Below are 13010 nucleotides of genomic sequence, written 5' to 3'. Positions count from 1 at the left end.
TATTTTTAAGAGTTGAGTTGACAACATGAATTGGACAGATTATGATAACTAAGGTTTCTCATGTACATTCGGACAGAAATTATGAAACAGAAATGCAATTTTGATTTTTTCATTTTCAAAAGAAGTCGAAAACTTCATTTCAAACTCAAAGGTACTATAGCTAATGCAGTTCTGGTGGGACACACCAACAGTAGGCATCTGTTTAAGGTCACTAATCTGTTTGCTTTACGCATGTACGGCTGGCACACACAAACACAGATGCTCTCAAATGCGAATTGAACTGATCGAGGCAGACAGGTTACATAATGACCCCGCTAATGCGAAAGACACTGAGCCAGCAGCACAATCACTGTACACAGAAAGGAAATCGAATCCACTTTCTCATCCCTTCTGTTACAGAGACTAAGTGCTGAAACAAAACAGAGCTGTTACATCACTATTATACACAGGTTATTTGTCTCAAATTAACTCCAGTGTGCCTCTGTTTTCACAAGTGCATTAAAAGTTAAATATATCCCATGAACCAGCTGACTCGCAACGCAAAAATTCATATATTTGTTTTGTTTTATAGTAAAAATGTCAACATCAAGGTCAAAAAACAGTGTTCAATTGCATGCACTGATGAATCGATCACAATAAGACCAGAAACAGTACATTAAGGTAATAAAAAGGGACGATTTCACTAAATGCTGATTTGCTGCTTCTTATTATTATCAATGGTGAAAACAGATGTGCTGCTTGATATTTTTGTGGAAGCCATGACCAACATTTTTTCATGAGTCTTTGATGAATAAAAAGTTCAAAAGAACAGCATTTATTTGAAACAGAAATATTGTAACAATGTAAAAGTCTTTACTGTGATTTTTGGTCAATTTAATGTGTCCTTACTGAATAGAAGCAGTAATTTCTTTAAAAACAAATCATACTGACCCCAAACTATATGTTGTACATTTACTGTATATTGTTCTACAGATGTTTTTTTAGCTTTCTTCCTGTAAATAAGACAAAGATACACATTAAGAATATTTCAGTTTGGAATGTAGAAGTGTATATCTTTTGCTTTTATGAGCAGTCATACAAGCTGAATGATCACATGACATCAGGGGTATCCTGAGACAACATCAAACGTCACCTGGCACACACACATACACGAATGGCCCCTTGAGAGAGGCTCTAATTGAATTGCACATCAGCTGTTCACCTGAGCCCTAAAGATAACCATCAGATAATCCCACCCCTCCCTCGCTCTCTTTCCTCATGCATCTCTCCTGCTTTTCCTCAAAGACAGGACTTCCTGGTTCATTTCCCAGGCTCTGGCCTCACGTCACCGTTGCTATGGTGACCTGGTATTAAAGCAGGGACTTATCTCACCCCCTAAGTCAGGCAACACTCCCTCAGCACCTGATGGAAAACCTGCCTCTGCCTGCACATTACTACTCTGTTTCTACCCTTCTCTCCTGTTTCTACTGTCCATTTTTCAGGTTGCTGACTTCCAGACAGTGGTAATCAAACCCTGAGTAGATGATCTTCCTTTTTTCTTCTTTAAGACAGAAGAATTTGCTTACAAAAGATCTCTTTTCCTTCTCGGTTTCCCTCTGGATGGCATTGTGGGTGAATGAGGTCATGTTGGTGGTGCTGGAAGCAAACATTTGTCGAGCCCAGAGCATTGTTTGCGCAGGACCACCTCACCTTGACCCCACTGCAGGCCTCTCACCAGTTAATCCAGGCCTTGTGCTGGGAGCCTGTTTGAGCAGCATTTACAGATGCAAAGAGCGAAAACCATAACTGTACATTTGCCATTCAGTTATCATGCTTACAAAGAAATGGGCAAAATAATCAAAATATGGGAGGGTTTACAATGAGTATTCATGCCAAAAACACACAGAAACACTTGAGTAGAAAAATGTAAGAGATAAAGCTCAAACATGTACAGACAACTCTTTATGCATCACAGTAAAAAAAAAAAAAAAAACAGAAAGATTGTTAGTTTACAGAAATAAAGTCACATTGTGAAATATAAACCGGCACTGTGATGTAAAGTCGAGTTTTAGTTGAGGTTTTTTTATTTCTACATAATTTGTTTTTATTTCACCTTTAGTTTGAATCATTTTAGTACTTATTTTATTTTAGTTTTATTTCTAATTTATTTCTACGTTTCTTAAGTTGAATTTTTCATCACATATTTATATTTTATTTCAGCTTTATTTTATTGAACGAAAACAACTTTTAAAGGGGATCTATTATGCCCCTTTTCACAAGATGTAATATAAGTCTCAGGTGTCCCCAGAATGTGTCTGTAAAGTTTCAGCTCAAAATACCCCACAGATCATTTATTATAGCTTTTATTATCATTTTTTATAATGCAACTGGACGTTTCTGAATGGTTAGTGGATAAATTTATGTAGTTGTTGTAGAGTTATGTTGATTCAACTCATCGACTAACATGTATCGTCATGTTAATCTTTTGTGCAAATCCAGCGTTGAACTGACCCTCATTTGTGAAGCAGTCCGGCATAAAATATTTGCACAAATACATAACACTTTACCGACTTTCTTCGGCAATGAAGCAGGATTTTGGACCTATAAGATTTCATTGAGTGACATTTCAGAAGTAGAAACCAAGCAACCAAAATAATGTCCAGGAGCCCATTGCTTGTCATACACAAAAACCCAGATTTACATGGAAGAGATAGCTTAAATCGCCTCACACCTGGTGTTAAGACAAGGTGTGACAATTTACACTGAGGCAATCCTTCGGTATTAGGCATATTTCTTCATTCATCAGATCACTGAAAGTGTCTAATAACCTCAGTTTGCCCTTATCAAGCTCATCAGACAGACATCAGCACATCACAGCCGTACACATCCCACTGGGAATCATTTTTTATCTGCGTCTGGTTCTGTCCAGGCCGTCCTCTTTCCACACCGTCTCCAACTGCTCCACAGAGAGGGGGTGAAATATGCAAATCGGAGGCTTGACATTTTTGCATGTCTGAGCAAGAGAACAAAAACGCCCACGCAACACTTCTGACATCAAATAATAGCTATAACAAAGAATATTAGCATGTGAATTATATTTTGCCTCCGATCACTGTTGCGTAATTCCACAATTAAAGGGATAATTTACCCAAAAATGTAAATTCTTTCATCATTTTCTCATTCTCACGTCGTTCAAACCTGTATGACTTTATTTCTTCTGTGGAACATAAAATAAGATACTTAGAAAGTTGGGGTCCAAACAATATTGTTACTACCAGGTTTGGAACAGTGTTATTATATAATATAAAAAACCTCAACTTATTTTATTTCACATTTTTGTTTAGTTTAACTTAAGGTACTAAAATAACTAAAACTAAATAAACTAAAACAAATAAATGCAAATTATAAAAATTATACAGACATATTTAAAAAAAAAAATTACCAAAACACACAGCAAAATTATTAAAATTAATGAACAAAAACTATAATAGTATATCAATGATACTAAAATAATAACCTGAGGATGTGTAAATGATGACAGAATTTTCATTTTTGGGTCAACTATCGCTTTAAATATTATGGAGAGATGCAACACAATGGCTGTTTGAATCTTCCATCCAGATGAGACAGTTCAGAATATTTAAACTGGATCACATTGAGGAATCTGAAAACATTGTAAGAGCCTCTCAAGAGGGAATGAACGGTTCTGCATCGCTGCATATTCTACAAAACATCTGCAAGACTGCAAGGAATCATCTTTGGCTCATTCTGTTCCCAAAGGGAAGGTTTTTTCAGAGTGATTGTCAGTAAGCTAATGGCATCCTCATATGACCGCAGCTGCCTGTCTTTCTCTGTACACCATCTCATTCTCACCTAAAGAAGTCTAACGTTTGGTCGATCCCACAAACACTCACAAACAAACAGCCAGCCGAGGCCTGGAAGAATGTACCATTTAGATGTGAAAAAAAAACAGCGAGAGTATCGAGAAACATTGCAAATAAACAACATGTTAGTTGATCATTTAAAGTGAATCATTCACATATAAGTGATTTTACCAAAGAAAACACTTCAGGATTTCAAAGTACTCCTATGGCTCCCAGGCATTAGTCCATGTCCACGCCATTTCCCTAGCATTGATCTGAAGCCCGGTGAGTGACAGAGAGAGAAAGAGAGCTGGATCGCCACAGAGAGCAAAGCAGATGGTCTCATCAGGGCACATCAACAGCTCAGGTCAAAGCTGCCTCTGGGGGGGCTGAACATCAGGACAGGAAGTGCCAGAGAGAAAAACTTTGGCGTACCCAGAAGCTTCATGGCAGCTCGAAGTGAGGGAGCACGTCCCAAAGGAATATTTTATTGCTCAGTGCTCTTTCAAAGCTCTGGAGATTTATTGGAGATCTCAGCTTTTTTATGCATGCATCAGCTTGGTCTGAATTCTTTAGGAGAAATGAAAACATACCATAAAATATATGATCATTTGGACTTCTATAAGAAAGCGTTTTGACTGCAGATTTTGGTATCTTTGCAAATCTGAGCACAGTTTGAGACATTGCTGAGATGTTCTCTGAAAGTGTTGGGCTCTTTTTCTCAGGAGAAACATCTGAGGAGGAGGATACTTTCTGCTGGTCTCCATTTGCTTACTATTTGTATATATAATATTAATATAAATATGATTAATGTAAATATATAATAATATATTTTATATTCTATATAAAAATTGTTTAAAATCATTAAGTTGCACAATTACTCTAGGTAAAAAAAAATTGGTGTTGGTAATATTTTTTGGGCATTTTTTTGAAAGAAGTCTCTTATGCTCAACTAGACATGTGCCGATATCGGTAATACGATATACCACGATAATGAATATGCACGGTATTGTTATTGCGGGCACTTTAAAATAACGTGAATAATTATTTATTACGAATTGTTTTATAATGCATTTTAAGAATAGGCTACTTTACCCATCAACCGTATAAAATGCACAACACCGCTGTATGCTGCGTCAAAGAGTAAACAAGCCCAAAGTGCACGAGAAGCACATGGCGGAACGAGTGAATGAAAGTGCACGTTCACTCTCTGACAGCAGAGGGAGCTAATGGAACAGCAGAAATGAAGCGGTTACCCCGGAAACAAAGCAGCTGCACTGAACAGTATTTAAAATGCTTCAAATATAGTTTTATATGCTTCTATTTATTTTTTTTGTATTTGCAATGTTGTTCATCACAGCACCAAATACTTAATAGGCTATTTATTTTCAAACATAATCATTTTTATATTTTAATCTGGACTACAACATGCCGTATAATGATTGAAAATGTTCTGATTATTTGTTATTGTTCAGTAAAACTTAGTGACATAAGGCTTCATTAGTTAAAATGTTAATTCATTATTACCAAACTGACAATGAAAAATACTTATAAAGCATTTATTAATCTTAGTTAATGTTAATTTCTTAGTTAATGTTTAATAACAAATCAAAAGTTGTAATTAATATTTAATGGACCTGAGCTAAAACTAACAATGATCAGTTGTATTTCTTAGCTAACATTAACAAAAAATAGTACCTTCTGTAACAAATGTAGCTACTGCTCATTCTTAATCTTAGTTAATGCATTAACTAATGTATTGCAAAGTGTTACCTGTTGTTCTTTATAATTCTTTTGAACTTTAATCTGTTTGAAAAATTTTACTTTTTATTTTTTGTGTATTGCGTTATTGTATTTAATAACGTTCAGAGTTCTTTTTGTTATAAGAAAAAGAGATCTTAAACATGTTATACTATGACAACACTTTTTTTGCAACTTATTTCAATATCGTGATAATACTGTATACCATGATAAAAGCTTCAGCAATTATCGCAACATGAAAATTTGATACCGTCACATGCCTAATGCTCACCAAGGATGCATTTATTGGATTAAAAATATGGTAAAAATGGTAATATTGTAATATTACTACAATTTAACATCTGTTTTGTATTAATATTTTAATATTTTGTATTAATATTTTATTTTAATTCTATTTTAATATATTTTAAAGTGTAATTTATGTATTCCTGTGTTGGCAAAGCTGAATTTTCAGCATCATTACTCCAGTCTTCTTCAGTGTCACATGATCCTTCAGAAATCATTCTAATATTGTGATATGCTGCTCAAGAAATATTTCTTATTATTATCATTGTTGAAAACAGTTATGCTGCTTAATATTTTTGTGGAAACTGATACATGGTCTCTGGAGATTTCAGTCTCCGATGCTGACATGGAAGAGAAGAAATTGTTGAATAATGTCTCCTGAGATACCTTCATCTGATCGATTTTTGAAGGCAGCATAGATGTATTCTTCGCTGCCATTAATATCCCACAATTCCATTCTGTGACAGTTGAGCTAAAAAATAAAGATGGCGTCTGAAAATTGCAGTTGGTAGTCAGTTTTTTGTAAATGTACGTTTTTGACCAACGTTATCCATTTCTGATGCCACTTCTAGTGAGAAATTACTACTGTAGTATTTAAATATTTACTTAGCTATCACCAAAGCTAGCTCTATTTTGCGGTACTGTCCGAAATCAATTTTGTGAGGTACTTTTGTTTGGAAATGCTGCCTACAAAGTCATTGCCTCACTTATCTGACACTCATCTGAGGTCTTGGAGTCTTTACTAATGAGCTGATGAGCTGAATCAGGTGTGTTTGATTAGGGAGACATCTAAACTGTGCAGTGCTGGCAGTACTCCACGACCAGGTTTGGGAACCACTGTCCTAGATACATACAACACACAATGCCCTACAGTGCCAGAAATAGTGATAATCTCATAATTGATGGAGCTTACATAAGTAATCCATGAGTATTTGGAGTTGATCAGAAATAATCTTGAAGTGTTAGGTGGTGATGCATCCCCAGTGTGACTCATAAATGTCAAGTTTACTTCATCTTCTTTTCTATTTGGAGTATATCTTGCTCTGCCTGTTAGCGCTCTTCCAGCAACTGCTCTCATCAGTGATTTAACAGTTATAATGAGCGCATACAATGATAATATGCACTAATCTGAAAAGGTTTTAAGACACTGAAGTTACTAATAATTGTAGCTTTTGTGGGACTGAGGAGTCAATCATTTAATAACTCATTATTCATTCTCTTTGATACAATAATAGTCATACATCAGTACATTTACAGTCATTTCAAGACTATACAATGCAAATTTTGCAATGATATAATGACACATTTAAAGTTGCCAACCAAACCATGTTAAATCAGGGCTTTTTCCCTTTGTGATATAGTGTTATAGACACTCCTCACTTCTCTTGTATGCAAGCTTGCTTTCTCAGGATCTCTGCTCCTGGGCTACGGCCCCTCTGGAGTCCCCCACCCCCTCCGGGTTCAGTTGCTCCCATTGTTCGTATGTCTGGAACGGCACTCCTGGCTGCAAGAGACTTGAATGAGGGACACCCAACCCCCTCTACCCTTCTTCACCCACGGGCCAACTCCGTCGCCCTCCCTGAAGGGTTTATTTTTTTAAATTTTTTTATTAAAGTAACACTGCTCTTATGATGACCCAAACTTCCATGATCATACCTCCAACCCTCTCTCACACACACACACGTTGTTAAAGGCAAATTCCATGTCTTTCCCAGCCCTTCTGAAATCCAGCTGCTGGGAAAGTTCATGGTCAGCTGATTGTGCTCTGCCCCCCTCCATCTCTGAACAGTATTAAACAGAGAGATCGGAGAAGAATAGGAGAAAGAGGCTGCTGGAAGATCTCCAGTGCTGTGGCCACATCAGACTAACAAAACCTCTTGATCTGCACTAAACATGACACTGCAAATTAGGAGCAGGGCCGTAACCACCATAGACATCAAGAGAGGCACACAATTTTTAGATTTGGTCCGCAATCTTGAGTATTTGATTACATCTAGGAGCGTGTCTATCATCACCATAGCTTCTGATGTCATGGTGAAGGCTTACGATCATAATTAATGAATTAATATTCATAATTAATCTTGACTAAAAACTGATGCACCTCTTGATGGAAATAATGTTGTGATGTTATTTCCATCAAGAGGTGCATTAATTTTTGGTCAAGATCTTGTACTGACAATGCAAGAGGTGAGCACTCTGTAAAGTCTACTTCAGCACATCCCAAAGACTTTCAGTGAATTTAAGGTCTGGACTCAGAGGTGCCAATTCAAGTGTGAAAGTGATTCTTCATGCTCCCTCACAACCATTCCTTCACAAGTTGAGCCTGATGAATCTTGACTTTGTCATCCTGGAATATGGCCATGATACGTCTTCCTACATGGTTGTTTAAAGGGGACCTATAAATGCCCCTTTTACAAGATGTAATGTAAGTCTCTGGTGTCCCCAGAATGTGTCTGTGAAGTTTCAGCTCAAAATACCCCACAGATGATTTATTGTAGCTTGTCAAATTTTCCCCTATTTGGGTGTGAGCAAAAACATGCCATTTTTGTGTGTCCCTTTAAATACAAATGAGCTGCTGCTCCTGGCCCACTTTCCAGAAGAGTGCGGAGCTTTAACAGCTCACTCTTCGGTTGCTCAACAACAACAACAAAGCTGGAGAATCTCACGCAGCCAAAATGATGATTGTCAGTAACGGTTTTGAGCCTTGCATGTTAATCTTTTGTGCAAATCCAGCGTTGAATTGACCCTCATTTGTGAAGCAGTCAGGCATAAAATGACAGCAGGGTAACAACACTCTACTACAACAACGCTTCCTCTTCTCTAAAGCAGCCCAACATGGCCTCGCCCCCTTTGTTGCGTGTTCTCGGGGGCAGGGTTTATGTAAATTTTAGGGTTAGTGATGTCACCAACACAGGAAGAAGCTCATTGTAGTTCCTACCAGCCGTTTGTTGTAGTCCTTAAACAGAGAATTCTTTAAAAGAAAATATCTCCCTTTGCATTGAACTTTGAGCTCATAACTTTGCAGACATTGTTTATGCTCTAACAGTAACATTGCACACTAACTAAAGTTAAAAATGATAATCAACCACCCCTTTATGAAATGAAAAGCTACACACTCCATCAATCAGGGTTAGAAGAACTGTTGCCAAACGTATAACATGCTAGAAACATAATAATCATAGCAATAATGATCCAGTCATAGACTCTTATGCATTTGTCTATTTAAATCCAAACAGCGACCTTTCTTTGGACGGGCAGTGTATATGTGTGTGTGTGTGTGTGTATATATAATTTGAGAGAATTTCATCCACATCTGTCATTGTCAATCATGGAAATTTGTGAATTTGTAGGCCAGATGAAGAATGCAGTTGACAGTTGAACGAAGGTTAGGAATGATAGCATGTGAGTGAGTGAGAGAACAAAGAAAGAAAGGAGGAAGAGGTACAAAAATATTCTACTCAGAAATGTCACCTATAGTGTGTTATAATAATGCTGAAGGGAGAGGCCGGTGTTTCTGCTGCAGTGTCCAATACACCCCTGCAAAGACCACAAACACCTTTAGCAGAATATACTACAGTACACACAACCTTTGACCCATCATTTGCATTTGGTTTCGACCACATGACATCATTCACCAAGACATCACTGATAAACTGTTACGAACAAATATAGCTTCTTACTGAAGCTTCTTAATTCTTACTGATGATGTGCCATAACATCATTTATCTAAAACTTGCTGTTACAAACTTATTTTCTTGACAGTCGTCATAAGTAACACATTACACTTAGATATCCTGGAAGAACTTTCAGAACTAATAATAATCTATAGGACTGAAATGCTGTGTTAGCAATAACGAAACATCTGAATGAAGCAGCACACCATACTTCTCACATTTAAAGGTGTGATTATCACACAGACTCGCTCTCACTAAGACAATATTCGCCAGTCATCAAGCCATATGTCTAATAGCTAGGAATATTTTGCACTTTATACATGCATTTTTTTACTTTGCATCTAACATAGATAAATCCTAATCATGATTCAATTCATGTGATGTACCTCATTAACATTAAACATAAAACCAATTCTAGAAACATAATTTATTATTTTTTTTAATATCTTTTTTATTTCTTTATCTCTCCACAAAGACAAATCAGCTAAAACAAAAAGTGCAAAATAATGATAACGTGCCATTGTAAAGAAACAACAACTTCACAGCTCCATCAAATTCAACAGTGTTCTCTTATTTGAATTGCTTATCTAATCTTTCCTGCCACTTTCCAGGGAATTAATATATTTAGCTGCAAACTAAACCAAGGACAAAAACAGTTCACTGTTGTATTTTCCAGATTTAACACAGATAAAGGGCTCAGACAGCTCCAGATATATTACAACAGCATTAGACCACAGTCCACCTCAGAGCACAATGGTGGCAAATCAAAGCCATGGGGTCAAAGTTCACGTTTTTACTGACCACTGCTGAACAGTGTCTAATCAAATTCAAGCTCCTCGATATGACCTTATACCTCGGGCACTGAGTGCAGATAAACATTAGCATGCAAAGACATAATTAGGATCACAAGCTTACAGTGCAGCGGTTATGACCTAGTTCCTACCTTTTGTAGGCTTGTAGGGTTGAGTTGGGTTTTGTCAATAATTTTTATTGCAACCTGGGAAGACACAAAGTTAAAAAATCATCAGAATGCAGCTGACACATTGACTTGGCAACTAAATTGCATATAAAAGGAGCAATCACCTGGAAAATTATGCTAACTGTGCACACCTCAGTAGGTTTATAACATAATTGCTTTTGGTCAAAGTGTGAAAAAAACTGAATGTAGAGTTTATATATATATTTTTCATATGTCATCTGGCTCAAAACATATGGCAAAGGCCAGTCTGGTCACAAAGTAGAACAACTTGACCGAGAAGCTTTACCTAAGAGTTAATCAGAAGATCCTTGCAAATCTTTATTCATTTAATTTCCCACATTAATATAGCCACCTATATGGATGTCTTACCTCCCTGCCGGTCAAAATATGGCGTGCCAACTTCACTTTGGCAAAATTGCCCTTGCCGATGGTCTTGAGCAGCCGGTAGTTGCCGATGTGAGGCTGTTCGTCCGAGCAGGAGGCGATGGAATTCCGGCAACGGGCTCCGAGCGAGCGACTCGACCATCCCGAGCCCTTCTCTGAACGACTGGCTAAGAGAGAGGCATGCTGGGGGGTTGAAGAGAAAATGTTACTTAAGACCAAGATCAATAACAGGCAATGTTATTTTAGTGTAGAATATTTAGCACATTCATTTATAATTAACGCAAAATGTAATTAAATTTAGGTTCGAAAAGGTTCGAAAGATTTATTTTCTTCTGTGGAACATAAAAAGATGTTTTGAAGAAAGTTTTTTTTGTCCATACAATGAAAGTCAATAGGGATCAAAACATTGGACCTCATTGATTTTCACTATATGGGAAAAAAAGACATTTTTCAAAATATCTTTTGTGTGTGTGTGTATGTTCCACAGAAGAAAGTTATAAAAGTTTGGATCAAAAACAGGTGGGGAAATGATTTAGATGGGTACACTTAACAGTTTTGTTATAGTTAAGCTTGCTATAGTTAGTAAACAAACTATTAAAAAGGTTTTTGTTAACTGAAATAAAGCTGAAATTAAATAAAATAAAACATATTAGATGAAAAACCTAAACCTAAAAAATTATTTTCAAATAACTGAAATGAAATAAGTTGAAGTTGAAGTACTACAATTACTAAAACTGAAATAAATATAAATTAAAACTAAATACAAATATTTGAAAAACAGTAACTAATAAAAATGACAAAAGAACAGAACAAAATGACTAAAACTTAAACTACAATTTAAACTGAAAATTTAAAAATAAAAGCTAAACAAAACTATAATAGGAAATATTACTAAAATAACACTGTAGTCATAAGTTTTTGTGGTTTCTCTAAGGAAAGCTAATCTCTGCTTTGCTATACATTGCTGACATGTTTCATGTCTGGCTGTTCCAAGATTTTAAATCTTAAATCTAATCTATCCAGGAATGCACTGCGACACTAAACTGCACTTGCACTCACACCTTTGTGCGACGTGACGCATGTGGCATTCTTATGTGGGTACAGAACCTCACATAAACAAAAAACAAATAAAAATGCATCTTATTCTTAAATTCTGACAGAAATTGATTTATTTATTGTACATTCTATATCTACAGTAAGGATATATTATATATAGTACATCGTTATGAGGAGATATATTTTCTATAGCCTCATGATCTTAAATTTTAGTGATAGAAGCATATTTTTTCACACCAGTAAGGCCCTTTTAGTGACTCTACATCCCCACACCCCCTATTCCCAACAGTTTCACCCATTTTATGCTGACATAGACCTCATCGTCTGTCACCCACCCATCCTCCTCCACCACCACCCACTGCCCCACCCTGTCCAAGCCACACACATTGATTGTTCCACTGCTGCTCTCTGTCTGATTGCCCTTGCAATTTATATGAGAATGTGGGGGCAGGGGTGTCGATGAAGAAGGTTTCTCAGTGAAAGCAATATGCCACTGAAATAGATGGTTTAGATGGGGGAAGAAAGCATCTTGCTACAGAGAACAATAAATGATGATGCATTTAGATATTCAGTTTCCTCCCACTTAGTATGTTTACATGCACTTTAAAAGTTTGATTTAAGTCTGACCGAAGCAATAATTCCTTTTTTAAAAGTCACGTAAAAGTTCTATTGCACCCAAAGTCAAACCAGTCTGATTTTTGCAAAATTTCACCTAAGATGTGGTCACATTAGTGAAATTTTAGCAAAATTTTGTTGGAAAAAAAGATCTTTTGTTTACTGTCAATAGTGTAGTAATGCATAAAGCACTGCTCGCACAGAAGTCACTTTCAAACCAAGCAGATTTCTATTGGCCAACGGTGTGAATTCACATGACCAACTTGAACACAAAGGAAATTTTCATGGGGAACTTTTTCGCCCATATGCGAAATTCCGACTGTGTGGATTCCTATCGAAATGACTGGATTTTGTATGCAAAATTTCAGCAAACATATTACATTGTGCTTTTGCTATGAAACAGAGGTGACTCTT

The 13010-nt window shown here is 36.5% G+C and overlaps 1 protein-coding gene across 11 annotated transcripts in view; it reads right to left on the bottom strand.

Moving 5' to 3' along the window:
- The window catches only part of mark4b (MAP/microtubule affinity-regulating kinase 4b), a 43778-nt gene that overhangs the window by 21542 nt on the left and 9226 nt on the right, over window positions 1–13010 (bottom strand). For 10 of the 11 annotated variants that reach the window (XM_051861513.1, XM_051861519.1, XM_051861515.1 and 7 more), the window contains exons 2-3: window positions 10911–11108; window positions 10506–10559 (exon numbers count right to left, since the gene is read on the bottom strand). In XM_051861513.1, the coding sequence (XP_051717473.1) occupies window positions 10506–10559; window positions 10911–11108 (252 nt within the window). Of the gene's footprint in view, window positions 1–7268; window positions 7984–10505; window positions 10560–10910; window positions 11109–13010 lie in introns of those variants that run through there. The other variant, XM_051861517.1, reaches the window with a different exon arrangement.

This window comes from Ctenopharyngodon idella, chromosome 15 (assembly GCF_019924925.1).
Source record: "Ctenopharyngodon idella isolate HZGC_01 chromosome 15, HZGC01, whole genome shotgun sequence".
Lineage (NCBI taxonomy): Eukaryota > Metazoa > Chordata > Actinopteri > Cypriniformes > Xenocyprididae > Ctenopharyngodon > Ctenopharyngodon idella.
Note: the sequence above shows the minus strand (reverse complement) of the source record. Positions and strands in the feature narration are given on the sequence as shown.